Source organism: Sinohyriopsis cumingii, chromosome 7 (genome assembly GCF_028554795.1).
Source record: "Sinohyriopsis cumingii isolate HCF-2022 chromosome 7, ASM2855479v2, whole genome shotgun sequence".
Lineage (NCBI taxonomy): Eukaryota > Metazoa > Mollusca > Bivalvia > Unionida > Unionidae > Sinohyriopsis > Sinohyriopsis cumingii.
Window position 1 is genome coordinate 128,172,547 of NC_142967.1, and position 27,816 is coordinate 128,200,362.

General features: G+C 36.3%; 1 protein-coding gene across 1 annotated transcript in view; it reads right to left on the reverse strand.

Moving 5' to 3' along the window:
• The window catches only part of LOC149796091 (selenoprotein S-like), a 65,701-nt gene that overhangs the window by 34,793 nt on the left and 3,092 nt on the right, over window positions 1-27,816 (reverse strand). Inside the window, exons 2-4 of the mRNA XM_089966014.1 lie at window positions 19,807-19,944; window positions 16,822-16,928; window positions 12,525-12,608 (exon numbers count right to left, since the gene is read on the reverse strand). Of these exons, the coding sequence (XP_089822140.1) occupies window positions 12,525-12,608; window positions 16,822-16,928; window positions 19,807-19,944 (329 nt within the window). The remainder of the gene's footprint in view (window positions 1-12,524; window positions 12,609-16,821; window positions 16,929-19,806; window positions 19,945-27,816) is intronic.

The window sequence follows — 27,816 nt, forward strand, 5'->3', positions numbered from 1 at the left end:
TACCTTAATTATCAAGATGATTAACTGATTATCTGATTACACAAATTATCAAGAGGATTAATTGATTATCTGATTACCCTAATTATCATGGGGATTAACTGATTATCTGATTACCCTAGTTATCAAGGGGATTAACTGATTATCTGATTACCCTAATTATCAAGGATATTAACTGATTATCTGATTACCCTAATTATCATAGCGATTATCTGATTACCCTAATGATCATGGGGATTAAGTGATTATCTGATTACCCTAATTATCAAGGAGAGTATATGAAGGTATAAAATATAGTCAGCAATAAAAACAGCTAACATGCTCCACAACTAGTGTATAAGCAGTTCCTAAACGTAGCAAATTCTGAACTTGGTAAACAAAATGATTAAGGAAAAACAACCTTTCATCTTAAAATGCTTGGTGTAATTGATGAATTACTTTGATGACTGTAAATGAATGGTCATCCTAATCATATCAAGTCAGCATATAATACTAGCTTCATTTATATTTAGGGGCCCTGAGTGGCTGAGTGGTCTAAAGCGCTCTCCGTTACGGATCATTGCCATCTCACCTCTGTCTACGTGGGTTTGAGTCTCCAATTCGGCTAATGTGGGTATGTGAGAAAGCTTGCCAGTAGCTTCTCGTGGGTCGGTGGTTATTTCCGGGATTTCCCCCGGGTTCTTCCTCCACCATTAATACTGGCCACCATGTATAGCCTATCGTGTGCTGAAAAATGGTGTTAAACCCTACAACAACAACAACTACAACAACAAAAATCATTTATATTTATGGCTGCTCATGCTGGATTACAGTAACTTGTGTGATATAAAGTGTACAAAAATCCATGGATGTAATCATCTCTGTTTTTCATTTTCCAGTAAGCTAAACTGGATTTATATTTATTTCTGATAAAATTGTGAGCATCATCGACAGATGAGTTTCACAAATTCTTCCATATTCAGTTTAATTCAGTGGCACATTTCTCCTTAGTAACCTAATCTGGGATGTAGCCACTTTGGCCCAATACCCATAAATGGATTAAAAATAATGGTCTTCTGCCATTAAATTCCTGAACCAGTCTAAGTCATTTTGTTTCATTACATATTTAGGGCAGTGACTGTCATTTTTAGAGTTTTTGTGTCAAGATGGTTTCATATATGGGTTAGGTTTTCTGGGTTTTCTAAGTAAGATATTGTGAATAGATGCATATTATTTTGATGATAAATTCTGTTGTGAACGAGAATTTTAATGTTATGAAAAAATATCGGTATCAGAAGTTGCTCACATTCACAGACAGAGTTTGCAATGAGACTCAACACCGACAGCAGTACACTGAATGACAAACAAGGCCATCTTAGTTTAGTTTTACAAATGGAAAGGAAAAACAAGCATAGAAATAAAACCAGAATTCCTCATTTGTAAAACAACACTGAAATGTTATCATGCAAGTCTTCTATATTGACAAGCAAGGACATAATGCAACCTGGTTACCTTCCAAGCATGAAATAGTGATACACAATTTTTTGAGAATAAATATACTAATTTTCCAGACAACATTCAGGAAACTTTTGACACCTGTCATAAGCACACAAGTTATCTGGAGAGAGAGAGAATTCATCAGATATTTTGTAGTGTTAGGACATTGGGTTCAATTGCAGAACTGATATTTTTAGAACTTAAATTTTTAATCAAGATGAATGGGTCTCACTAACAATCAATTTTGTCAGAGACCTTGATGACACATGCCCACATTCCAAGTTGGATCAAATCGGTTTAGTTTGGTTTGGTGTATTAGCATTCAAAACCTGGAAGTTTATATCATGTAGTTGCAAGCAGAAAGTCTTGCTTAAGAAAACAACATGGATCAGACACATGGCCTCCAGAGTGATCAGACTCATGGCCCCCAGGGTGATCAGACTCATGGCTTCCAGATTGATCAGATTCATGGCCGACAAAGTGATCAGATTCATGGCCTCCAGAGTGATTATATTTATGGCTTCCAGAGTGATTATATTCATGGCTTCCATAGTGATCAGATTCATGGCCTCCAGAGTGATCAGATTCATGGCATCCAGAGTGATCAGACTCATGACCTCCAGAGTGATTATATGCATGGCCTCCATAGTGATCAGACTCATGGCCTCCACAGTGATTATATTCATGGCCTCCAGAGTGATCAGATTCATGGCATCCAGAGTGATCAGACTCATGACCTCCAGAGTGATTATATGCATGGCCTCCATAGTGATCAGACTCATGGCTTCCACAGTGATTATATTCATGGCCTCCATAGTGATCAGATTCATGGCCTCCAGAGTGATCAGACTCATGACCTCCAGAGTGATCAGACTCATGGCTTCCAGAGTAATCAGACTCATGGCCTCCAGAGTGATCCGATTCATGGCCTCCAAGAGTGGTCAGATTCATGGCCTCCAGAGTGATCAGACTCATTGCTTCCAGAGTGATCAGACTCATGGCCTCCAGAGTGATCATATTCATGGGTTCCAGAGTGACCAGAATCATAGCTTTCAGAGTGATCAGACTCATGGCATCCAGAGTGATCTGACTCATGGCCTCCAGAGTGATCAGAATTATGGCTTCCAGAGTGTTAAGCTTAGCTTATCAGATGCAAGATCAAGATTTTAATGTGTTACCAAACTCATTTCAGATAATGATAATATAAATAAACCCACATTCTAAGTTTAATAAAATCTGGATAAATAATATGGCCCACAGAATGATCACATGCTCAGCCAATCATATACTGGATCAACTATACACATGTGAATTGCTCATTATTGAACTTGCTATATTTAAGTCCTTTTTCAAAATTGATGAAAAATATTCTCTATAGCATGGTAGTAAGCTCAGGCAATAAAAATTAGTTTCACTAATATCAGTGGATCTTGTTCATTACTGAACTAATCTGAGATCTTGATACAAGTCCATATTCCAAGTCTGATCAAAATCGGATCAGAAATATGGCTTCTAGAGTGGTAGCAAATATCTCCAATCATCACTTCCTTAATATGTGTAGAGCTCACTCATTACTGAATTTATCTGAGATCTTAATGACATAAATCTGTATTTCCAATTTGATAAAAACTGGATAAATCAAATATGACCACTAGTGGGGTACGATGACTCTGCTGACTGACATAGGATGAATGACACATACGGTATGATAGATAAAGGGAAGAAGCTCAGTTGACCTTTAATGGTCATGACAGATAAAGGGAAGAACCTCAGTTGACCTTATGACCATAAGGGATAAAATGAAGAAGCTCACTTGACCCTATGACCATTACAGTGAAGGGAAGAAGCTAAGAAAAGGGGGAAGAAGTTCATTGGACCATATGGTTATCACAGATAAGGGGGAAGAAGTTCACTGGACCTTATGACCATGACAGATAAGAGGAAGAAGCTCACTTGGCCTTACGACAATGACAGATAATGGGAAGAAGCTCACTTGGCCTTATGACCATGACAGATAAGAGGAAGAAGCTCACTTGGCCTTACGACAATGACAGATAATGGGAAGAAGCTTACTTGGCCTTATGACAATGACAGATAATGGGAAGAAGCTCACTTAAACTTATGGTCATTACAGATAGGGAGAAGAAGTTAACTCTACCTTATGGCCCTGACAGATGGGGGGAAAAGTTCACTTGACCTTATGGCCATGACAGATAAGGGGGATGAAGCTCACTGGACCTATTGGTGATGACAGATAAAGGGAAGAGGCTCACTTGACCTTACAGTCATGACAGATAAGGGAAAAGAAGTTCACTTGACCTTAAGGCCACAAAAGGTAAGGGGAAGAAGCTCACTTGACCTTATGAGCATGACAGACGAGTGGAAGAAGCTCACTGGACATTATGACCATGATAGAAAAGGGAAAGAAGCTCAGCTGACCTTATGACCATGAAAGATGAGGGGTAGAAGTTCACCTGACCTTATGAACAAAACAGATAAGGGGAAGAAGCTCACTTGACCTTATGGCCATGAGTGGTAAGGGGAATAAGCTCGCTTGACGTTATGGCCATGAGTGGTAAGGGGAATAAGCTCGCTTGACCTTATGGCCATGAGTGGTAAGGGGAATAAGCTTGCTTGACGTTATGGCCATGAGTGGTAAGGGGAATAAGCTCGCTTGACCTTATGGCCATGAGTGGTAAGGGGAATAAGCTCGCTTGACGTTATGGCCATGAGTGGTAAGGGGAATAAGCTCGCTTGACCTTATGGCCATGAGTGGTAAGGGGAATAAGCTCACTTGACCTTATGGCCATGAGTGGTAAGGGGAATAAGCTAGCTTGATGTTATGGCCATGAGTGGTAAGGGGAATAAGCTCGCTTGACCTTATGGCCATGAGTGGTAAGGGGAATAAGCTCGCTTGACGTTATGGCCATGAGTGGTAAGGGGAATAAGCTCGCTTGACCTTATGGCCATGAGTGGTAAGGGGAATAAGCTCGCTTGACGTTATGGCCATGAGTGGTAAGGGGAATAAGCTCGCTTGACCTTATGGCCATGAGTGGTAAGGGGAATAAGCTCGCTTGACGTTATGGCCATGAGTGGTAAGGGGAATAAGCTCGCTTGACCTTATGGCCATGAGTGGTAAGGGGAATAAGCTCGCTTGACGTTATGGCCATGAGTGGTAAGGGGAATAAGCTCGCTTGACGTTATGGCCATGAGTGGTAAGGGGAATAAGCTCGCTTGACCTTATGGCCATGAGTGGTAAGGGGAATAAGCTCGCTTGACGTTATGGCCATGAGTGGTAAGGGGAATAAGCTCGCTTGACCTTATGGCCATGAGTGGTAAGGGGAATAAGCTCGCTTGACGTTATGGCCATGAGTGGTAAGGGGAATAAGCTCGCTTGACGTTATGGCCATGAGTGGTAAGGGGAATAAGCTCGCTTGACCTTATGGCCATGAGTGGTAAGGGGAATAAGCTCGCTTGACGTTATGGCCATGAGTGGTAAGGGGAATAAGCTCGCTTGACCTTATGGCCATGAGTGGTAAGGGGAATAAGCTCGCTTGACCTTATGGCCATGAGTGGTAAGGGAAATAAGCTCGCTTGACCTTATGGCCATGAGTGGTAAGGGGAATAAGCTCGCTTGACCTTATGGCCATGAATGGTAAGGGGAATAAGCTCACTTGACCTTATGACCATGAGTGGTAAGGGGAATAAGCTCGCTTGACCTTATGGCCAAGACGGGGAAGGGGAATCAGCTCACTTGACCTAGTGATGGGTGAGTTGCAAAGGGACCAGCCCTACAATTTGGCCAGCATGACATTAACTCTAGGCAACAGTGCCACTATGGGGCTGGCATTCTACTAACCAAAAAGAATTTCAAGTAACCCAAGGTTATCCTTTTATTCTTTTAACTGCTAAGTATTTAAACTATCTTTTTTAGTGAAACTCCAAAATATCAAATTAGGCAAGAAAAATATATTTTCCTGTTTCGTACATGTCAGAGTTAGCATGTTCAGTACCTGCAAGAGTTAGCATGTTCACTACATGTCAGAGTTAGCATGTTCACTACCTGAGAGAGTTAGCATATTCACTACATGTCAGAGTTAGCATGTTCACTACATGTCAGAGTTAAGCATGTTCACTATCTGCAAGAGTTAGCATTTTCACAACATGTCAGGGTTAGCATGTTCACTACATAAGAGAGTTAGCATGTTCACTACATGTCAGAGTTGGCATGTTCACTACATGTCAGAGTTAGCATGTTCACTACATGTCAGAGTTAGCATGTTCACTACCTTAGAGAGTTAGCATGTTCACTACATGTCGGAGTTAGCATGTTCACTACATGTCAGGGTTAGCATGTTCACTACTTGAGTGAGTTAGCATATTCACTACATGTCAGAGTTAGCATGTTCACTACCTGAGTGAGTTAGCATATTCACTACATGTCAGAGTTAGCATGTTCACTACATGTCAGAGTTAGCATGTTCACTATCAGCAAGAGTTAGCATGTTCACATGATACATGTATGTGTAATTCTTTTTCATGGTCTTTGACTTTGATCCTCATATCCTGCATTGAAAATCAATGAAACTGTCCCAGATAATTGAAGTATATACCCATATTCTAAGTTGGATGATATCTATAATTCATATTTCGGGTGAAAAAAGGATATTTTTTGTACTTGTTTTTCATGCTCAAAAGCCAGTGCAGCTAAAGCCTAAAGCAGGGACTTTTACCTTAAAATCAGTGCATGAATGATATCAACTTGGCTAGTGGAATTCAACAAAATAAAAAAGTGCACCTCAAATTCACTTGCACATGTTCAAATCACTGTGTACCATATGGCTACTATGGTGCCATGTTGTAGGTCAGATGAACACTGTGTTGGTTCAGAACTACCACATATTGTTATGATAGTGTATTAGTGGAAACTCCATGTGATAATCTGCTGACAAGAAGTAACCATATAAAACTTTTCAGGATAGTGGTCAGACAGCCATTATCAAAATTAGATAATTATAATGTTAATACCAAGTAACTATATATTTAAAGAAACAAGGTATTCATTTTTAAATGCTGGTATGGCTATCTAAATAGAAAAAGTAGCGCTTATGAGATTTTTCAAATTTTGGGAGGTCACTGGTATCATTTTTAAGGACTGGCAAAATTAGTGACTATATCCTATTTCAAGGGCAGGCAAAGTGAGTGTAATATGTACTATTTCAAGGGCAGGCAAAGCTAGCAGACTAAGTACTATTCCAAGGACAGGCAAAGTCAATGTACTATGTACTATTTCAGAGACTGGCAAAGTCAATTTATTATGTACTATTTCAAGGACAGGCAAGGTTAATGCAATATGTGCTATTTCAATGACAGGCAAAGTCAATTTATTATTTACTATTTCAAGGACAGGCAAAGCTAATAAACTTTGCACCATTTCAAGGACAAGCAAAGTTAGCAGACTTTGCACTATTTCAAGAACTGGCAAAGTCAGCATACTATGTACCATTTCAAGGACAGACTTGGTACAATTTTAAGGGCTGGCAAAGTTAGTGTAATATGTACTTTCTCAAGGACAGGCAAAGTTAGTGTATTGGACATTTGACATAAAAATATGAAACCTCTGAAATTCACATTTACACATAAAAGGCAATTCACTGTCGAATGACATCAAATTATATGTAAATGTTGCTGAGCTAAGTTGGTTATAAAAAATGTGAACAGATAGACAGATCAACATGAATGGCTTGAAAAGGTGAATACTACAGGGCTTCTGCATCTCAATGCAGGGCCTTAATAATCAAACATTTTCTCTGCACCACAAATCTGAGGTCAAAATAATATTTTTAGTATATATGGACTGATGTATAAAAATTAGAGTACAAAATGTACTGACAATATAGATTTTTTGTTTTAGTACAGGCCAACCTCCATGAGAGTCATTACCATACCAACAGTCACATTAGTAGCCTCCAAAATAGCAATGATCCTAGCAACAGTCACATCAGCAACTTCCATGAGAGCAATGACCATAGCAACAGTCACATCAGCAACCTCCAAGACAGCAACGACCACAGCAAGTCATATCAACAACCTTCAAAAGAGCAATGACCATGGCAACAGTCACATTAGCAGCTCCAAGAGAGCAATGAACATAGCAATAGTTACATCAACAAACTCCAAGAGAGCATGACCATAGCAACAGTTACATCAACAAACTCCAAGACAGCAATGACCATAGCAACAATCACAAGAACAATGACCACAGCAACAACAGTCACATCAGCAACCGCAAGAGAGCAATGACCATAGCAACAGTCACATTTACAACCTCCAAAATTGCAATGATCTTATCAACAGTCACATCAGCAACCTCCAAGAGAGCAGTGACCATAGCAAAAGTCACATCAACAACACCAAGAGAGCAATGACCATAGCAACAGTCACATCAACAACCTTCATGAGAGCAATGACCATAGCAACAGTCACAACAACCTTCAAGACAGCAATGACCATGGCAACAGTCACATCAGCAGCTCCAAGAGAGCAATGAACAAGGCAACAGTCACATCAGCAACCTCCAAGAGAACAATGACATCAGCAACAGTCACATCAACAACCTTAAAGAGAACAATGACCATAGCAACAGTCACATCAACAAATCCAAGAGAGCAATGACCATATCAACAGTCACATCAAAAACTCCAAGAAAGCAATGACTATAGCAACAGTCACATCAACAACTCCAAGAAAGCAATGACCATAGCAATAGTCACATCAACAACTCCAAGAGACCAATGACCATAGCAACAGTTTGATCATCAAGCTATGAGAGAGCAATTACTATAGCAAGTGACAAAACAACCTCCAAGAAAGCAATGATCCTAGCAACAACCACATCAGCAACCTTCAAGAAAGGTTACATGAACAATGAATTACATCAGCTATCTTCATGATAGCAATGACTGCTAGGAACTGTCACAACAACATCCTCTGAGATAGCAATGACCAAAGCAACAGCAAGCTTCAAGAATGCAATGACTATAACATGTTACACCAACAATGAATTACATCAGCAATCTTCATAATAGCAATGATGTTAGGAACTGTCACAACAACATCCTCCGAGACAGCAATGACCAAAGCAACAGTAAACATCAGCAACCTTCAAGACAGCAATGACTATAGCACCAGTATCATCAACAATTCCCAAGTGACCAATGCCCATAGCAACAGTCACATAAACGATCTCCAAGAACTAAAACTACACTCTCTTGTGTACAAGCTTTTTTAAAGAGCTGCATCATTATTGGTTTCTTTCTGTCAAACTTATTACTATGCTGAGTCTTGTATTTTTTTACCCCATATATATCATTTGATCATTAGAGTACTGAGTGCATAAAGACCCAATCTTATCGTCTAACATCATCAGGCATTTGGAATGTGATTCTATGTATCAGCCAATTTCAAAAGTCTGTAAAGTGTTTGAACAAATGAATGCTGTTATAATAAAACCAACCAAGATAAATTATATGATGTGTAGAATTTAAAAAAACAGGGACAAGGGCTTGCTTTGAATTGCATTCAACTGGCTTGTTCTTGTTGTTGTTGATGTTGTTGTAGGGATTAATGCCATTTTTCAGCACATGATAGGCTATACATGACGGCCAGTATTAATGGTGGAGGAAGAACCTGGAAAAACCCCGGAAAGAACCACCAACCCCCGAGAAGCTACTAGCAAGCTTTCTCACATACCCACATTGGTTGAATCCGAGACTCGAACCCACGTAGACAGAGGTGAGATGGCAATGATCCGTAGCGGAGAGCGCTTTAGACCACTCGGCCACTCGGGGCCCCTCAACTGGCTTGAAAAACACATCTAACTGAAAAATTTGTTTGTCTCTGATACTGCAAAAAGCATTGTTTTGTGAAAATGGTGTAGTGTACCAAGCAAGTTAAAGCAGCAGCTATTTATATCACCTACTTTTCTTGCAAGAGCAGCTCTGATTTTTTAAACACTGTGACCAACTGATTTTTGATCAGCTGAGATTTGTCAGGCCCATGTAGAAAAGCACCAAGTGATCCAAATACCCATGATGTAACATCATCAGATTTTGGGCCTGAACCTGGTGGATTTAAATATCTATCGACACTATTTGTGAAGAGATCATACAGTAGGATTTCTGGTACTGGTTTAGCAACCATACATGTTTATATTTTAAGCCCTTCATCAGGCATGTCAAGTAATTTCTTTTTAAATATGTGCCAAGTTTCTATCACCTACACAAAAAGGGTGAAAATTCTGAGGTTTTCTGAGGGATTGAGGTTTAAATAAAAAAATTTCACCTGATGGTTTAAACATTTTTACCTTTTATCTTGTAGTACTTCATGTTTAAATTTATTCTGAAGAGTTTACTTAAATTCTTGTGCGATTCTTTATTTTTTGTATTTTCAGAATTTTACTAGCTGTTGAATTTGGAAAAGATAGTATGAATCCACATATTTTTATCAGCATCAATTTCATGAAGTCATTGAGAATATTATAACTCAATTTAATTTGCCAAAATATAACATAATACTTCACATATCCCACTTTGTCTACACATTATCAGAAAAAGGACCAAAAGGTACTTATATATTGTGAACACACTGCTGGCAAAAGACCCCAAAGGTATTTCTATACAATCTACATGTGCTACTCTGATACTATTTGGCTCTGTTATACACTGCATCACAGAAGTTTGTCTCTGTGTGTGTGTGTGTGTCCTAAAATTTGAGTTGAAATGAGTCACATGTATGAACCTCATTCTCTGTGTTACATTCATGAACCTTACTCCATGTGTGTTACATTTCCTTATTATACTTACACACATGGGGAAGAGGGTGGGACATGATGCTACATGTCTGTAGCATGATGTCCTAGTGCTAGACATCACTATAAACTGCCACATTGACAACAAAATAGTGATATGACTGAAACATTGTTAAAGCTACATTAAAAATCCAAATCACACACACACACACACATGACTTGATGGTCACAAACTTAAGTAACAGAAAAGAAGGAAAGCTAACAAGTTTTATAAAACTTAACAAACAATTATCAAAGTTATAAATGAAAAATGTGTGATAAACTTACAGTATTATTAAGTAAATCCAAACTAGTCCCTACCAAGATCAATGAAAGTCCTAAATGAAAGAAAAGCTACTTTCAATACCCAAAATGTATTGGTCCTTCAAGTCCCTACCAAGATCAATGAAAGTCCTAAATGAAAGAAAAGCTACTTTCAATACCCAAAATGTATTGGTCCTTCAAGTCCCTACCAAGATCAATGAAAGTCCTAAATGAAAGAAAAGCTACTTTCAATACCCAAAATGTATTGGTCCTTCAAGTCCCTACCAAGATCAATGAAAGTCCTAAATGAAAGAAAAGCTACTTTCAATACCCAAAATCTATTGGTCCTTCAAGAACTGTGACATCAAGATGGCATTGTTCAGAATTCCTTTGAATAATTTATAACAGTTCCAGAACAATATTAAAGTCCAAATAATAAGCACTTTCTATTTCCACTGAACAGTCCAAACAAATGTTTTTTCCCTCTAAAAAAATATCTAAGTAAAACATAAAACATATCTGCAGACTTAAACAGGAAGACAATAAATGTGAATGACTCCAAAAATCAGAATGAATCTGAATACTTAATTTTCTCCTTATATACATCATATGCTGCGACTGTACTTTGCAACAGATCAAACATGACATCATACACTACTGATTTTGCATCAATTAAGAACATTCACATGACCTTTTGCAACCAATGGGAAGTCACAAAATCATTCTGGAAACATTGATATCTATGCCATAGGCACTGTTTTAAGTTTTATTATTAAGATTATTATTACTAATTGCCAACATGTATGTAAACATCTATTTATAAATCCTATGTCATACTATACTCAAATCATGTAGGCCAGACCAAATTAAAGACATTCTGTACACATTAGAGTCATGAATAAGAATTATAAAAATTAGATAAAATCATGTACCAGGAGTTATAAAAAATATAGATATACATAATAATAGTGTAAAGATAATGTGCATACTGTTTACAGTGTAATATCAAGATAATGCACAGTGTTTGCATTGTAATGCGAAGGTAATGCATACATGTGTGTACTGCATAATATGAAGATGATGTATACATGTGAAATAATAATACCATGATCTAATGATGATGTCATCACCATTACAACATGTGATCTAACAACCTGGAGGTTAACCTCTTCAATGAGTAACTTGCCAGGTAGAATTCTATTTTGAGATCACTTTCATACCAGTAAGGTGCGGAAATAAATACCCAGTCATACACAACACCTCTCTTCTACACTAGCTGATACTTTTGTGGAGACCTCTTTATACATCCAACCTGGTTATAATGCCATTTTTTGTCGCCATAATTTATTGGAAATCTTCTTACACCTATAACCTTATTATAATGCCCATTTCGCCTGTGGATTTGTCTGTGGAAATGTTATATGGGGATATGTCCTTTCACCTCCAATCTTATTTTGATTCCAGTTTTGTTAATATTTATATGTGGAGACATCCTTACACTTCATTATAATGCATTTTATCAGTGTATGTGTATGTAGAAACCTCCTTAAATATCCAACCTTGTTATAATGTCATCTTTTCTGTTGATAAACCTCAGCTTTATAAAGATATCAGACTTTATTTGTAAATGTAAAATTTCCTACCAAAAACATACTACATGCAAATAAATTTTAAAATTGCTAACAAGGCAATTTTTTAACAGCTGAAAGAAGGTAATGGTAAGTATACATTAATGTTTCAATTCCTTTGAGGTGTAACATAATAAACTGAACAAGCGTAACACATATTAGATCATGAAACAGCATTACAAAATATTGTAAAGTTTCAATTCCCTTGTGGTGTATTAATAATTGATTGCACAAGAACAACAGATATTAGATAGTGCAACACTGATGAAGAATATTCTGTGCCTACTAGATTTATGATAATTAATACTTACTGGTTTATACTTAGATCTATATCCTTTCCCATCCTTAAAATTATCCCACTCTTGTATCTTTTGTTGCCTTTTCTCTTCTTCTTTCTGAGAAATAAAATGTTTTTATTGCCATTAGAAATAAGCATGTGATATAGATAACATTCTATCCGTTAATGCTTCTAAGAGATTCTAATAATGTAATTTCTGAGAGAGAGAAAAAGAGAGAGAGAGAGAGAAAATCATTAAAAATAACAAGTATTTACTTACCATCAATCAATCAGTATTACTTATTAGATGATATCTACATTTGTAATTAATAATACTGGATACTGTTTGCCATTAATCATTATTCATGAGCAAGATATTAATTCCCATTAAGCAGCATATCTGTCTCCCCTCTCCCTCTCAATACAAGGAAGGCTGATTTCATGCTTAATGAACTTGTTTGAACTCTTTTAGCCTTTCATGTGAGTTAGACATGTTTATACCAATTTTTTTAATTACTATCTTTACTTCTGTTTAATTCATTTCACTAAAAACAAGAAAATCACCAACTGAGGTATTTCAATGCTTTGTTTTGTCTAACTGGTCTAGTGATTTTTACTGCATGATGCAGCCTAAGTATATAGTTGCGCAACTGTGTAGTAACAGCATCTATTCAACTAAGTAAAGGTTAACAACACAAAAGTGGAGCACCAAATACTGGTCACAGTGACTCACTTAGGCAAAAGTGTCTGAGAACTAAGCTAAATGTAAAAGTTAATGTTGGTCACCACAGTAAGAAAACAGGTCACAGTGACCAAGTTCTGGCCAAAGGCCAAAGTTGGTTGTTTGGTTTCTAATGGTACACATCATGGCTAGATCATTTAGCGGCAATGGGAGCTGCTAAGTGCCTTTCCCAAAGACACAGAGAGCTGGTCTTGATGGGCACAGAACATGTGACCCTTAGATTAAATTTCTGATGCTCTACCAGCTGACCTACTGTGTGGACTCCTCCTCATAAATCTGTATTGCATGTTACATGACACTGCATGTAATAATGTATGAGACATGACTCTACAAACAATAATATATGAAACACGACTGCAAGCAATAATGTATGAGACATGATGTTGCATGCAATAAAGTATGATATGACTGCAAGCAATAATGAGTCTGCAAGCAATAATGTATGAGACATGAGTCTGCAAGCAATAATGTATGAGACAAGAGTCTCCCAACAATAATGTACAAGTCATGAGTCTGCAAGCAATGATGTATGAGTGAGCCTGCAATTGGTTAATGAAACAACATAATTTCATTGTATGTGCTGGATTCCCGGCTAATGAAAATGGGGCTAGTGAAAATGGGGCTATATAGTCTGCTGACACTTTACCCTATCATACTATGTAAAGAGTCAGGGATTCCTGGCCAGTGAAAATGGGGCTATATATTCTGCTGACACTCTACCCTTTCATACTATGTAAAAAGTCAAGGATTCCTGGCTAGTGAAAATGGGGCTATATATTCTGCTGACACTCTACCCTATCATAATATGTAAAGAGTCAAGGATTCCTGGCTAGTGAAAATGGGGCTATATATTCTGCTGACACTTTACCCTACCATACTACGTAAAGAGTCAAGGATTCCTGGCTAGTGGCTAGTGAAAATGGGGCTATATATTCTGCTGACACTTTACCCTATCAAACTATGTAAAGAGTCAGGGATTCCTGGCTAGTGAAAATGGGGCTATATATTCTGCTGACACTTTACCCTACCATACTATGTAAAGAGTCAAGGATTCCTGGCTAGTGGCTAGTGAAAATGGGGCTATATATTCTGCTGACACTTTACCCTATCATACTATGTAAAGAGTCAAGGATTCCTGGCTAGTGAAAATGGGGCTATATATTCTGCTGACACTTTACCCTATCAAACTATATAAAGAGTCAGGGATTCCTGGCTAGTGAAAATGGGGCTATATATTCTGCTGACACTTTACCCTATCATACCATGTAAAGAGTCAAGGATCCCTGGCTAGTGAAAATGGGGCTATATATTCTGCTGACACTTTACCCTATCATACCATGTAAAGAGTCAAGGATTCCTGACCAGTGAAAATGGGGCTATATATTCTGCTGACACTCTACCCTATCATACTATGTAAAGAGTCAAGGATTCCTGGCCAGTGAAAATGGGGCTATATATTCTGCTGACACTTTACCCTATAAAACGATGTAAAGAGTCAGGGATTCCTGGCTAGTGAAAATGGGGCTATATATTCTGCTGACACTTTATCCTACCATATTATGTAAAGAGTCAAGGATTCCTGGCTAGTGAAAATGGGGCTATATATTCTGCTGACACTTTACCCTATCAAACTATGTAAAGAGTCAGGGATTCCTGGCTAGTGAAAATGGGGCTATATATTCTGCTGACACTTTACCCTATCATACCATGTAAAGAGTCAAGGATTCCTGGCTAGTGAAAATGGGGCTATATATTCTGCTGACACTTTACCCTATCATACTATGTAAAGAGTCAGGGATTCCTGGCTAGTGAAAATGGGGCTATATATTCTGCTGACACTCTACCCTATCATACCATGTAAAGAGTCAAGGATTCCTGGCTAGTGAAAATGGGGCTATATATTCTGCTGACACTTTACCCTACCATATTATGTAAAGAGTCAAGGATTCCTGGCTAGTGGCTAGTGAAAATGGGGCTGTATATTCTGCTGACACTTTACCCTATCAAACTATGTAAAGAGTCAGGGATTCCTGGCTAGTAAAAATGGGGCTATATATTCTGCTGACACTTTACCCTATCATACCATGTAAAGAGTCAAGGATTCCTCGCTAGTGAAAATGGGGCTATATATTCTGCTGACACTTTACCCTATCAAACTATGTAAAGAGTCAGGGATTCCTGGCTAGTGACAATGGGGCTATATATTCTGCTGACACTTTACCCTATCATACTATGTAAAGAGTCAAGGATTCCTGGCTAGTGAAAATGGGGCTATATATTCTGCTGACACTCTACCCTATCATACCATGTAAAGAGCCAAGGATTCCTGGCCAGTGAAAATGGGGCTATATATTCTGCTGACATTCTACCCTATCATACTATGTAAAGAGTCAAGGATTCCTGGCTAGTGAAAATGAGGCTCTATGTTCTGGCACAGTGAAGCTAATGAAAGAAACCTATGAACTACCTGATGAAATCTGCTGACATGATGACAGAAAGGAAGAAAGTCAAAATTACAAGGATTAAATGGTCATGGTTGGGTATTCATCGAAATGTAAATTGCTACCTAATCACTCACAAAGTTAACAAAAAGACCTTCATACTTTATTTACTTTTTGGAGTGATAGGTATAATTAACTCATTGATAAATATCCAACCACGATGATTTAATCCTATATTTATATCTGTTATGTTATTAAGCTGTCATTAAAGTTAGTTGCATATAGATTTACATATAATAAATAAATATGGTGTGTTAATGGGCAGTAATTAAAGATAGTCACATTTAGATTTGTACGTAATAAATAAATCTGGTGTGTTAACGGACAGTAATTAAGGATATTCACATATAGATTTACATGTAATAAATAAATCTGGTGTGTTACTGGACAGTAATTAAGGATATTCACATATAGATTTACATGTAAGAAATAAATCTGGTGTGTTACAGGACAGTAATTAAAGATATTCCCTTACAGATTTACATGTAATAAATAAATCTGGTGTGTTACCAGACAGTAATTAAAGATAGTCACTTACAGATTTAAATGTAATAAATAAATCTGGTGTGTTACTGGAGAGTAATTAAAGATATTCACATATAGATTTACATGTAAGTAATAAATCTGGTGTGTTACTGAACAGTATTTTAGTTCTGCTCTGTTTCCAATTGAGAGGATTTATTTATTTCAATTACAAAGTGCTCATTAATACTTTTCGACTAAATAACTGTTTTGGGAATACTGTGAATTTATCTGGAGATGTTTTGGATTATAACAGTGTGATACATCAAGGCTGTAAGCACATCAACACTATTCCTGGCTATTGGTACATCAGAACATTCAAGATTGCAATTTATCTGGAATACTCTATACTTCTGGACTTTTGACAGAACTTAAAGGACCATTTGAGATTTAATTTACAATACTGTCAGCTCTTTTTAAATTTTCACCCTGTATTCCAAGGAAATACATTATTTGCTGAATTTTACTAAACCTGTTGGTTTTTGCTCCTTTCTGTTATTTAGTTTAAGACCATGTAGTTGTAATATCTGTTTTCATCAACTATAAGGACTAAGAAGAAAACATACAATTTTTTGTTGTTCAGCATATCTGGCTGCCTGAGCGTTAAGTTGTTCCTGCATGCGTCTTCGTGCTGCCTCCAGCTCTTCACTCATCTTCAGAGCTTTATTGGGATCTGAAAAGGGTAGTTAGTTGTTCTTAACTATTATAACTACAAAGTTATATATATGTATAGAAACACTCTGTAATTTAATGAGCCCAATATTTTCCAAAATATATAGCTACCAAGTCTTATATATATATACATATATATCAAACACTCTGTAGCCCAATGACCCTTCTATTTTCCAACATATAACTACCCCAATGTAACATGCTCTGTTATAACATGAATTTAAATATAAAAAGATCGTGGCAAATTTCATATACATTTATTTTTCTTGTACAAAAAGAAGTTTTCACTTTAATGTAGGAAAAATAACGTGTAAAAAGTTTATTATTATCTGAAGAAGAGAACACATTTGAATTCTATTATAAGATGATTGTGGCATAGCATATGAAATTTCATAAGTATTTTTCTCATATATGAAAAAATATATTTTCTTTCAAAAGTATGGAAAACATAGGGTTTATTCAGGGATCATGATGGGCTTCACCATTGTCACAAATTGCGATTGTTTAAAAGTTATTGGCACCAAAATATACCATCTGGCAATTTTTTGTGTATGATATTGGTGGTTCACTCTTTTAAATACACTCTTGTGTTTGGAGTGCAGAAATTCAGGCACAATTAAAGGTAGCAGTTGTTGTTGTTGTTGTTGTAGGGTTTAACACCATTTTTCAGCACACGATAGGCTATACATGGCGGCCAATATTAATGGTGAAGGAAGAACCCGGGAAAACCCCTGAAAGAACCACCGACCCACGACAAGCTACTGGCAAGCTTTCTCACCATACCCACACTGGCTGAATCCGAGACTCAAACCGATGCAGACAGAGGTGAGATGGCAATGATCCGTAACGGAGAGCGCTTTAGACCACTCGGGGCCCCAAAGGTAGCTGTAATCTTGATATAAAATGCACTGGAATCTATTGTTACATAAACAAATTCTATGTTCACATTGGCAAACCATCTTAACAAAGCTTTGTTATACCATAATCTGCTTATGCTGACACCTGGCCTGAGTACAGGGCTGTGATACACTCCAATAGTCATGCTACTGGGATTAGCTACAACCTAACAACCTTTGAAGGCAGGAATTGTAACTGATATAATTGACTAAATGGTGGCTAATTCCTTTTTTTAAAAATGTACCCAGAAAAAAATAGTTATGTTGAAACTTCAAAGAAAACTAATTACCTTAGAAGCATGGATCATTCTGTTTAAACAATGAGCAAACAAATCTCAGTCTCAATAAATATTCTACAAGTATTTGATGTTGCAGCTGCAGTAAGAAACAGGCATTTCCTTGATCCTCCAAAGCCATTTTTAATGGTAACTTGTGTGATGTGATGTGATGTGATGTGATTTTGATTTTTAAGGTAGCTTTAACAATTTATCAGTCATATTGCTACGATGTCTGCAATGTGGCAGTTTATAGTGATGTCTAGCACTGAGGCATCATGCTGCAGACATGTGGCATTTGTATATTATCAAACACTCTGTAACTCAATGTGCCCTCTACTTTCTAACATATATAGGTTCCAAATCAAATGTATGTATAGCAAAAACCTGCAACTCAATGAGACCTCTATTTTCCAACATTGTGCAGTCTGTGGATTGTCTGTGACACTAATCATGGATCAACAAGTTTCCCAAATTCTGACTTCTCTAGATGTCAGTTTTTCTAACATAGTACTAAGAGAATTCCCTGAAAAATTAAGCCTTCGCTGTCAAGAAAGTACTTAAAGAACAGAAATAGATCCAGCATGGTATCATGTCAGTAAAATATCCAGCAGTGAATCAAGTTAAGACAGTATCAACTCAGTAAAATGTCTAGAAGTGAATCAACATAGAAGCAACTCAATAAAAGGTCCAACAGTAAATCAAGTTAAGACAATAACAATACCTGTCTGTCTGTTTCATTTTTCTGGAAATGTGTGTACCTTCAAGTGACAAGTACATCTGACTTAGTCTTACTTAAAGAAACTGAACATCTGCTTTTATCTTATCTGTACATCTGCTTTTATCTTATCTGTACATCTGCTTTTATCTTATCTGTACATCTGATTTTATCTTATCTGTACATCTGCTTTTATCTTATCTGTACATCTGATTTTATCTTATCTATACATCTGATTTTATCTTATCTGTACATCTGATTTTATCTTATCTGTACATCTGCTTTTATCTTATCTGTACATCTGATTTTTCTTTTTTCCATTAATTTTGTACAGCTTTCTGGCATTTATTTTTGTACACATCTTCATTAACACTGAAGAAAAAGTCCTAGAGATCTACCAAGAAAAAGAGAATCCATGGGTACAGATTCTAATAACATGGTAAAGTGACATAAGGAAAACACACTTCTTTAGCCTAATTGAAGTACTTGTAGGATGGGTAAATGTTTATTTTAAAATAATCACACCAAAAATTACACTTAAATGTATAAATATCAAGCGTCATATTTTCTTCATTAAATACTCCTTTATTCATTTTTGTTTTTTAAAACTGGAGGAATTACCCCAAATAAGTTAAGTTGTAAGGTGGAATTACCCCAAATATGTTAAGTTGTAAGGCGGAATTACCTCAAATAAGTTAAGTTGTAAGGAGGAATTACCACAAATAAGTTAAGTTGTAAGGAGGAATTACCCCAAATATGTTAAGTTGTAAGGAGGAATTACCCCAAATATGTTAAGTTGTAAGGAGGAATTACCCCAAATATGTTAAGTTGTAAGGAGGAATTACCCCAAATATGTTAAGTTGTAAGGAGGAATTACCCCAAATAAGTTAAGTTGTAAGGAGGAATTACACAAATTAAGTTGTCACAGTTAATTAATTCTACTTTCACTTTAATGGTTACAAGAAGAACAACATAGGCACTGTATCTTACCATAGTTTCTGGATTCTTTTCTCTGCTCTAGCTTATCCTGAAGTTTTTGTATGGAAGGGGACAGTTTGCTCTTAATATACAATATGACAACTATACCAAGAATGATGAACCAGCCATATGCCTGCAGAAACTCTGTCACTGAAATATAAACACAAATTTTAGCATATAGCTACTTTCAATACAAATGTCTAGAATTTAAATAGCTCTTACCTTTATTAGAAAAATTATTTAATCATTCAATTTCTTAGAACTTTAGGATAATACATTTAACTTAAATTTGAGGTATAAATATACCTAGAGTGCAAGTCAACTGAATGAACAGATAAATTAAAGAGTGTATGAGGGCATGGTGATGTGTATGAGCACAGTCATCTGTGCATATGAAGACATAGTAATCAGTGTATACAAGGACCAGTGATATGTGAATATGAAGACAAAGTGGTCAGTGTATACAAGGACAAAGTGATGTGCATATGAAGACAAAGTGATCAATGTATAGGAGGACACAGTGATGTGTGCATATGAAGACAAAGTGATCAGTGTATAGGAGGATACAGTGATGTGCATATGAAGACAAAGTGATCAGTCTATACAAGGACACAGTGATGTGTGCATATGAAGACAAAGTGATCAGTCTATACAAGGACACAGTGATGTGCATATGAAGACAAAGTGATCAGTCTATACAAGGACACAGTGATGTGCATATGAAGACATAGTGATTAGTCTATACAAGGATACAGTGATGTGCATATGAAGACAGTGATCAGTCTATACAAGGACACAGTGATGTGCATATGCAGACAAAGTGATCAGTCTATACAAGGACACAGTGATGTGCATATGAAGACAAAGTGATCAGTCTATACAAGGACACAGTGATGTGCATATGAAGACAAAGTGATCAGTCTATACAAGGACACAGTGATGTGCAGATGAAGACATAGTGATCAGTCTATACAAGGCCACAGTGATGTGCATATGAAGACATAGTGATCAGTCTATACAAGGACACAGTGATGTGCATATGAAGACATAGTGATCAGTGTATACGAGGACACAATGATGTGCATATGAAGACATAGTGATCAGTGTATAGGAGGACACAGTGATGTTCATATGAAGACATAGTGATCAGTGTATAGGAGGACACAGTGATGTTCATATGAAGACAAAGTGATCAGTCTACTCAAGGACACAGTGATCTGTGTATATGATGACAGTGACCTGTGTAGATGAGAACATAATGATCCATGTATAAAGGAATATGGTGATCTATGTATACCTTTAGGAGGGTAATGGTGATCTGTATATCCCTTTAGGGGGGTAATGGTGATCTGTGTATACCTTTAGGGGGGTAATGGTTATCTGTGTACACCTTTAGAGGGGTAATGGTGATCTGTGTGTATGAAGACATAGTATTACAGTGGAACCTGTCTTGAAAGACCACCACTTCTGCCAAAACATAATGGTCTCTCATGACAGGTGGTCTTTCATAACAGGTCATAACACTATATAATCAATAAATTTGTACATGGAGAACCTGGTCTCTCAAGACAGGTAGTCTTTCATGGCAGTGGTCTTTCAAGACAGGTTTTACTGTATAATATAAGTTAAATTGTTACATCAGACAACTTTCTATGTATCTAAATGAACAACAATCCATTTAAAATGAAGAGGAAACCAATGCTTTGCAACAGCATCAGAGCTTGTTTCTTCAAGGATGACAAAGATTTTGTCATGTCTGGATTACAACTAGTCAACTCACTTCTGCAGACCCTGTGTGAAAGCCTGGGACTGCTCCTTATCATGTGTATTGAGGTCTTTGTTAAAGTTCAATGTGGTGTATGACATAAGTACATACATACCAATACAAATTGCATATATATATATATATATATATATATATATATATATATATATATATATATATATATATATATATATACACATACATACATATATAGATAAGTTGTGAACAAAGAATGGAAACATAGGACACACAACATGGTGAGAGATCAATACCATCAACAGGATCTGGTAAAGAAATTATATCCTGTAAGAGTTTTGCAAGAGGTTCTTAAGGAAAGATGTTTTGATAACTGTGTGTCAGGATAATGGACAAGAACTATAATAATAATAACAATAATAATAATAATAATTATAATAAAAAATATAATTACTTGGGTAGATATTACAGCAAAATTTGCATCAGATACAAAACTGATGACTGGCTGTATGTTTGATAAGACCATAATGGGGAAGTATGATTTTTAAAAATTTAGGCCAAATGAGTTTCCTATTATTGCATCCAGTATCATTCCTTACATGTGCATTCTATGTCTGTCCAACCTGGGTTAGATTCAATAGCGGGACTTGACTGAATGTCCAGTTTAATTGTAATGGTTGGTGACTTTTGCGTGATTTTGTTGCAAATGTGGCTTTTGTGATCATTCATTCACTTTCTGAAATCAATGGTTTCACCAACATATTGAATGGCATAAATCCTGCATGTCAGAGGATAGACTCTATTATTGGCTTGACATCCGACTCATCTTGTAGATATCAAAATTTTAAAAGATATAGTATTAGGCTTACATTTGCAAATTAGGCAATGCTTATCTTTACAACAGTATGTGCCTGAATCTGAATTTACCATGGCAATTGTACCACATGGTCCTTGAGATTTTAAGGTCTACGGTATACAACCATAGGAACTTCTTGAAATATACCCTTGAGGTGTTCAGATGATTCAATAGGGTGCCAACAGGGTGTACGATCTGTTGAGGAGTCTAGTTTTGTTAATAGCCTCCTCAATGTAGCTTCTTCTGCATCCTCTCCCCCTAAGGTGCCCCTTGAGTTCTCCAAATCTCAGTTCAAAGATGACAGGATTGCAGCACGTGTTTGGTTTGAATGCACATACCATAAAGGAGATTTTTTTTTATTACATGCTGGAGGTGGTAGCTGGTCAGGAGCAGATACTGGTGAGAGTCAGTAGGTTTAGAGTATAGGTCAATTTTTATGTTCCCCTCCTAAAGGGTAGAATGAGTATAAAAAAGGTATATGACTCTGACATAAATTAAATCGTAGGGTGAAAGTTATTGGTAAATTCTAAAAATATTTTGAAACTGTCAACTGTTTTGATCCATTCTGATTCATTGTCATCAATTAATCTACACCAGCTAAGGGATCAATATGGTGCTTCGGTGAGAAGTTATGCTCTATTCTTCCCATGAAAATATTGGCATACGAAGGTGCCAATTTACTGCCAATTCCAGCCCCATTTTGTTGGAAGTGTTCCATTTAATTATTTGTATTGCTGTGCCAGAAAACACCAAAAAAATGCAAAAAAATGTTTGGAATTTAAAAAAAATGTTTTGGCTAGTTTTATTATGAGCTCTTAAGGATGACCAAATGTAGCTTATATTGTAATAACCTTTCCCATCGTTATAAGTAACTTATGTTGTAATAACCTTTCCCCATCATTATATGTAGCAAGCAGCTTATGTTGTAATAACCTTTCCCATCGTTATATGTAGCTTATGTTGTAATAATGCTTATGTTGTAATAACCTTTCCCATCGTTATATGTAGCTTATGTTGTAATAACCTTTCCAATCCTTATAAGTAGCTTATGCTGTAATCTTTCCCATCGTTATAAGTCGCTTATGCTGTAATAACCTTTCCCATCGTTATAAGTAGCTTATGCTGTAATAACCTTTCCCATCGTTATAAGTAGCTTACGCTGTAATAACCTTTCCCATCGTTATATGTAGCTTATGTTGTAATAACCTTCGTTATAAGTAGCTTATGCTGTAATAACCATTCCCATCATTATATGTAGCTTATGCTGTAATAACCTTTCCCATCGTTATAAGTAGCAAGTAGCTTATGTTGTAATAACCTTTCCCATCGTTATATGTAGCTTATGTTGTAATAACATTTCCCATCTTTATATGTAGCTTACGTTGTAATAACCATTCCCATCGTTATATGTAGCTTACATTGTAATAACCTTTCCCATCGTTATAAGTAGCTTATGCTGTAATAACCTTTCCCATCGTTATAAGTAGCTTATGCTGTAATAACCTTTCCCATCGTTATAAGTAGCTTATGTTGTAATAACCTTTCCCATCGTTATAAGTAGTTTATGCTGTAATAACCTTTCCCATCATTATACGTAGCTTATGTTGTAATAACCTTTCCCATCGTTATATATAGCTTATGTTGTAATAACCATTCCCATCGTTATAAGTAGCTTATGTTGTAATAACCTTTCCCATCGTTATAAGTAGCAAGTAGCTTATGTTGTAATAACCTTTCCCATCATTATATGTAGCTTATGTTGTAATAAACTTTCCTATCGTTATATGTAGCTTATGCTGTAATAACCTTTCCCATCATTATATGTAGCTTATGTTGTAATAACATTTCCCATCGTTATATGTAGTTTATGCTGTAATAACCATTCCCATCGTTATAAGTAGCAAGTAGCGTATGTTGTAATAACCTTTCCCATCGTTATATGTAGCTTATGTTGTAATAACCTTTCCCATTGCTATATGTAGCTTATGTTGTAATAACCATTCCCATCGTTATACGTAGCAAGTAGCTTATGTTGCAATAACCTTTCCCATCGTTATATGTAGCAAGTAGCTTATGTTGTAATAACCTTTCCCATCGTTATATGTAGCTTATGCTGTAATAACCTTTCCCATCATTATAAGTAGCTTATGCTGTAATAACCTTTCCCATCGTTATAACTAGCTTATGTTGTATTAACCATTCGCATCGTTATATGTAGCTTATGCTATAATAACCATTCCCATCGTTATATTATTTCATTTGCAAATATTATTTAGTTGAGGGTTTTGTATTTTATTACACAAGGACAAACTTGATATGTGATTTCTAACTGGTGGAAAATAGCATTATTTTGTTCTTATGGATACTGTTTTAAGAAAACAACGATAATGTATAATGATTTACAAATTATAACCATTGCTATATGTAGCTTATGTTGTAATAACCATTCCCATCGTTATACGTAGCAAGTAGCTTATGTTGCAATAACCTTTCCCATCGTTATATGTAGCAAGTAGCTTATGTTGTAATAACCTTTCCCATCGTTATATGTAGCTTATGCTGTAATAACCTTTCCCATCATTATAAGTAGCTTATGCTGTAATAACCTTTCCCATCGTTATAACTAGCTTATGTTGTATTAACCTTTCGCATCGTTATATGTAGCTTATGCTATAATAACCATTCCCATCGTTATATTATTTCATTTGCAAATATTATTTAGTTGAGGGTTTTGTATTTTATTACACAAGGACAAACTTGATATGTGATTTCTAACTGGTGGAAAATAGCATTATTTTGTTCTTATGGATACTGTTTTAAGAAAACAACGATAATGTATAATGATTTACAAATTATAACCGATGTCAAAATGTGATGCCTGAAGTAAAATAATATGGTGGGTAACTGTTGGAAAATCAGTGATTAGAATAAAGATATAATTAAATTGATAACTCATCAAAGATTGTTGGGCTAAGTTAGCTCATAGTACAGATTTTGTGGAAGAGGACTGGTTACAACAAGTAAAAGGTCAGGAATAAGTTCCACTCCTACAAAGTTAAAACTTAACCAACATACAAAATTAGATGCTGTTTATTATACAGTAAATACAATTGTATCTATCACAGATAACCCATTTCAATAAGCTTGCATAGTAATTAGTATTTCAGCTGAATTGCAAAGATGATTACAAAATGGCTGTCCAGGAGAAATAACTGCTATTCCAATATGGAAGTGTTACATATATATTTAATTTTATATTGTGTGCATGACCTTTATCGGGGCCCCGAGTGGCCGAGTGGTCTAAAGCGCTCTCCGTTATGGATCACTGCCATCTCACCTCTGTCTGCGTGGGTTTGAGTCTAGGATTCAGCCAATGTCAGTACATGAGAAAGCTCACCAGTAGCTACTCGTGGGTCAGTGGTTCTTCCCGGAGTTTTCCTGGGTTCTTCCTCCACCATTAATACTGGCCACCATGCACAGCCTATTGTGTGCTGAAAAATGGCATTAAACCCCCACAACAACAACAACAGCATGACCTTCATCCACGATTAAGGGCAGAGTTTTGGCCTACCTAACTTTTTTTTTTTTTTTTAAAAGATGTGTACTTGAATTTGATTTCATGACACGGCCTTGATTATGGCCTGAGAATGTTCTGGAAGTAAACTTGTTGAAAGTTTTTTGGAATTTTTCCCACATCAGGGGCATTATGTTGTGTCATAGGTAATGTGACAGTCATGATATAAAGGAAAAGGTAAACAATTATTCATTAATGTTTTAAATCATTCCCAATTTAAGTCTTTGGGAATCTATGACCAGAGTAACTTAATAGTTGTGTTCATTTATAATTTGCAAAGAATTATTTATATTATTCAATGGAGTTACAAAGTTATTTTTTAATATTAAACAGCATTGTGTGTAACTTTAAAAAACATATTCTTCATTGTCTATTGATGCTCAGCGAACAGGGGGCCCTGAGTGGTCCAGTGGTTTAAACCGCTCACCATTGTGGATCATTGCCATCTCTCCTCCATCCACGTGGGTTTGAGTCACAGATATGGCCAATGTAGGTATGTGAGAAAGCTTGCCAGTAGCTTCTTGTGGGTTGGTGGTTCTTCTGGGGTTTTCTGGGTTCTTCCTCCACCATTAATACTGGCCGCCATGTATAGCTTATCTTGTGCTGAAAAATGGCGTTAAACCCTACAATAACAACAACTCAGCCAACAGGTACATTCCACACTTTGTAGTGAAAATTGTCATACAATTACACTCATTTCTCCAACTGACAGGGTATTTCAGACTATTGCAGCTATAAATAGACACTTTCATCATCTGCCAGTCCTTTATGACTGAAGTTTTGTTAACTAGATTTATTTTAACTCAGATCCAATTATTTCAAAAATGTTTTTAGAAATAAACAAGAAAATCATTAATCAACAAAAAACATAAAAGCTCCACTTTCTTTTACACTTTATATTTATATTTGTTTGCCCACATTGCATTTAAAATTCATATAAAGTTAAATAATAATTGTTTTTAATTTGTAATGTTGTTATTCATGGATTTCCACTTGAATTACATTTGTGTGTTTATTGGATCCATTCATTTATTGTGTAAATATTATGCCAGTACAAGCGTGGACATCTCTTCTCATATGTAAGTTGCATTTTATGTTTATTATAGTACCTACATGCTACCATATGTAAGTTAGGGAAATGCTGCGATGATATCTATCTATCTATAATCTATCTATATATATGATGAAGCAGTCACACTGGACTATTAAGTAACAGGTGGTACGTGGTCAAAGATAAAGTAAAGATGGAAGTGATAGGACAGTCAGAAGAGTAATGACAGGAAAGGCAGAAATAAGTAAAAGAGTGTCAGTGTACGTTTTGTCCCTTCATACTCAGACCAATCTGGCTATCATAGCAGCAATGATATAAGGAACCTCAACTGGCATGGCCCTGAGAATCACTAGGTCTTATTTGTTGCTGACTAGTTCATTAGAATGTGACTTTGGAAAGCTCCTGCTTGTGTGATACCAAGTCAGGAGCTTTTGCAATTATTGACGAAAACTTGTTCCAAGTCTCTATTGTACATGGGAAGAAGCTGAACTTGAAACAATTTGTCAATGTTGGTTTTAACTGGAAATTTTGCCTGTGGCTTGACTTAGTTTGGCTGTATGTCAGGGTCAGGTATTTGTCTGCTGGAATGTAGACCAGGTTGTTCACTATCTTGTACAATATGGTCAACTGGGTCTTGGTTCACCTGGATTTGAGTGATTCCCACTGGAGATGGTTCAACATTGCACTGACACTGCCAGTGTTACGATATTTATTTGTGGTCAATCTAGCATATCTATCTTATTTATTAGATTTTTATTATGTGCGTTCCCAGAGGTCTCGCTAGAATTTTAAAACTAGGA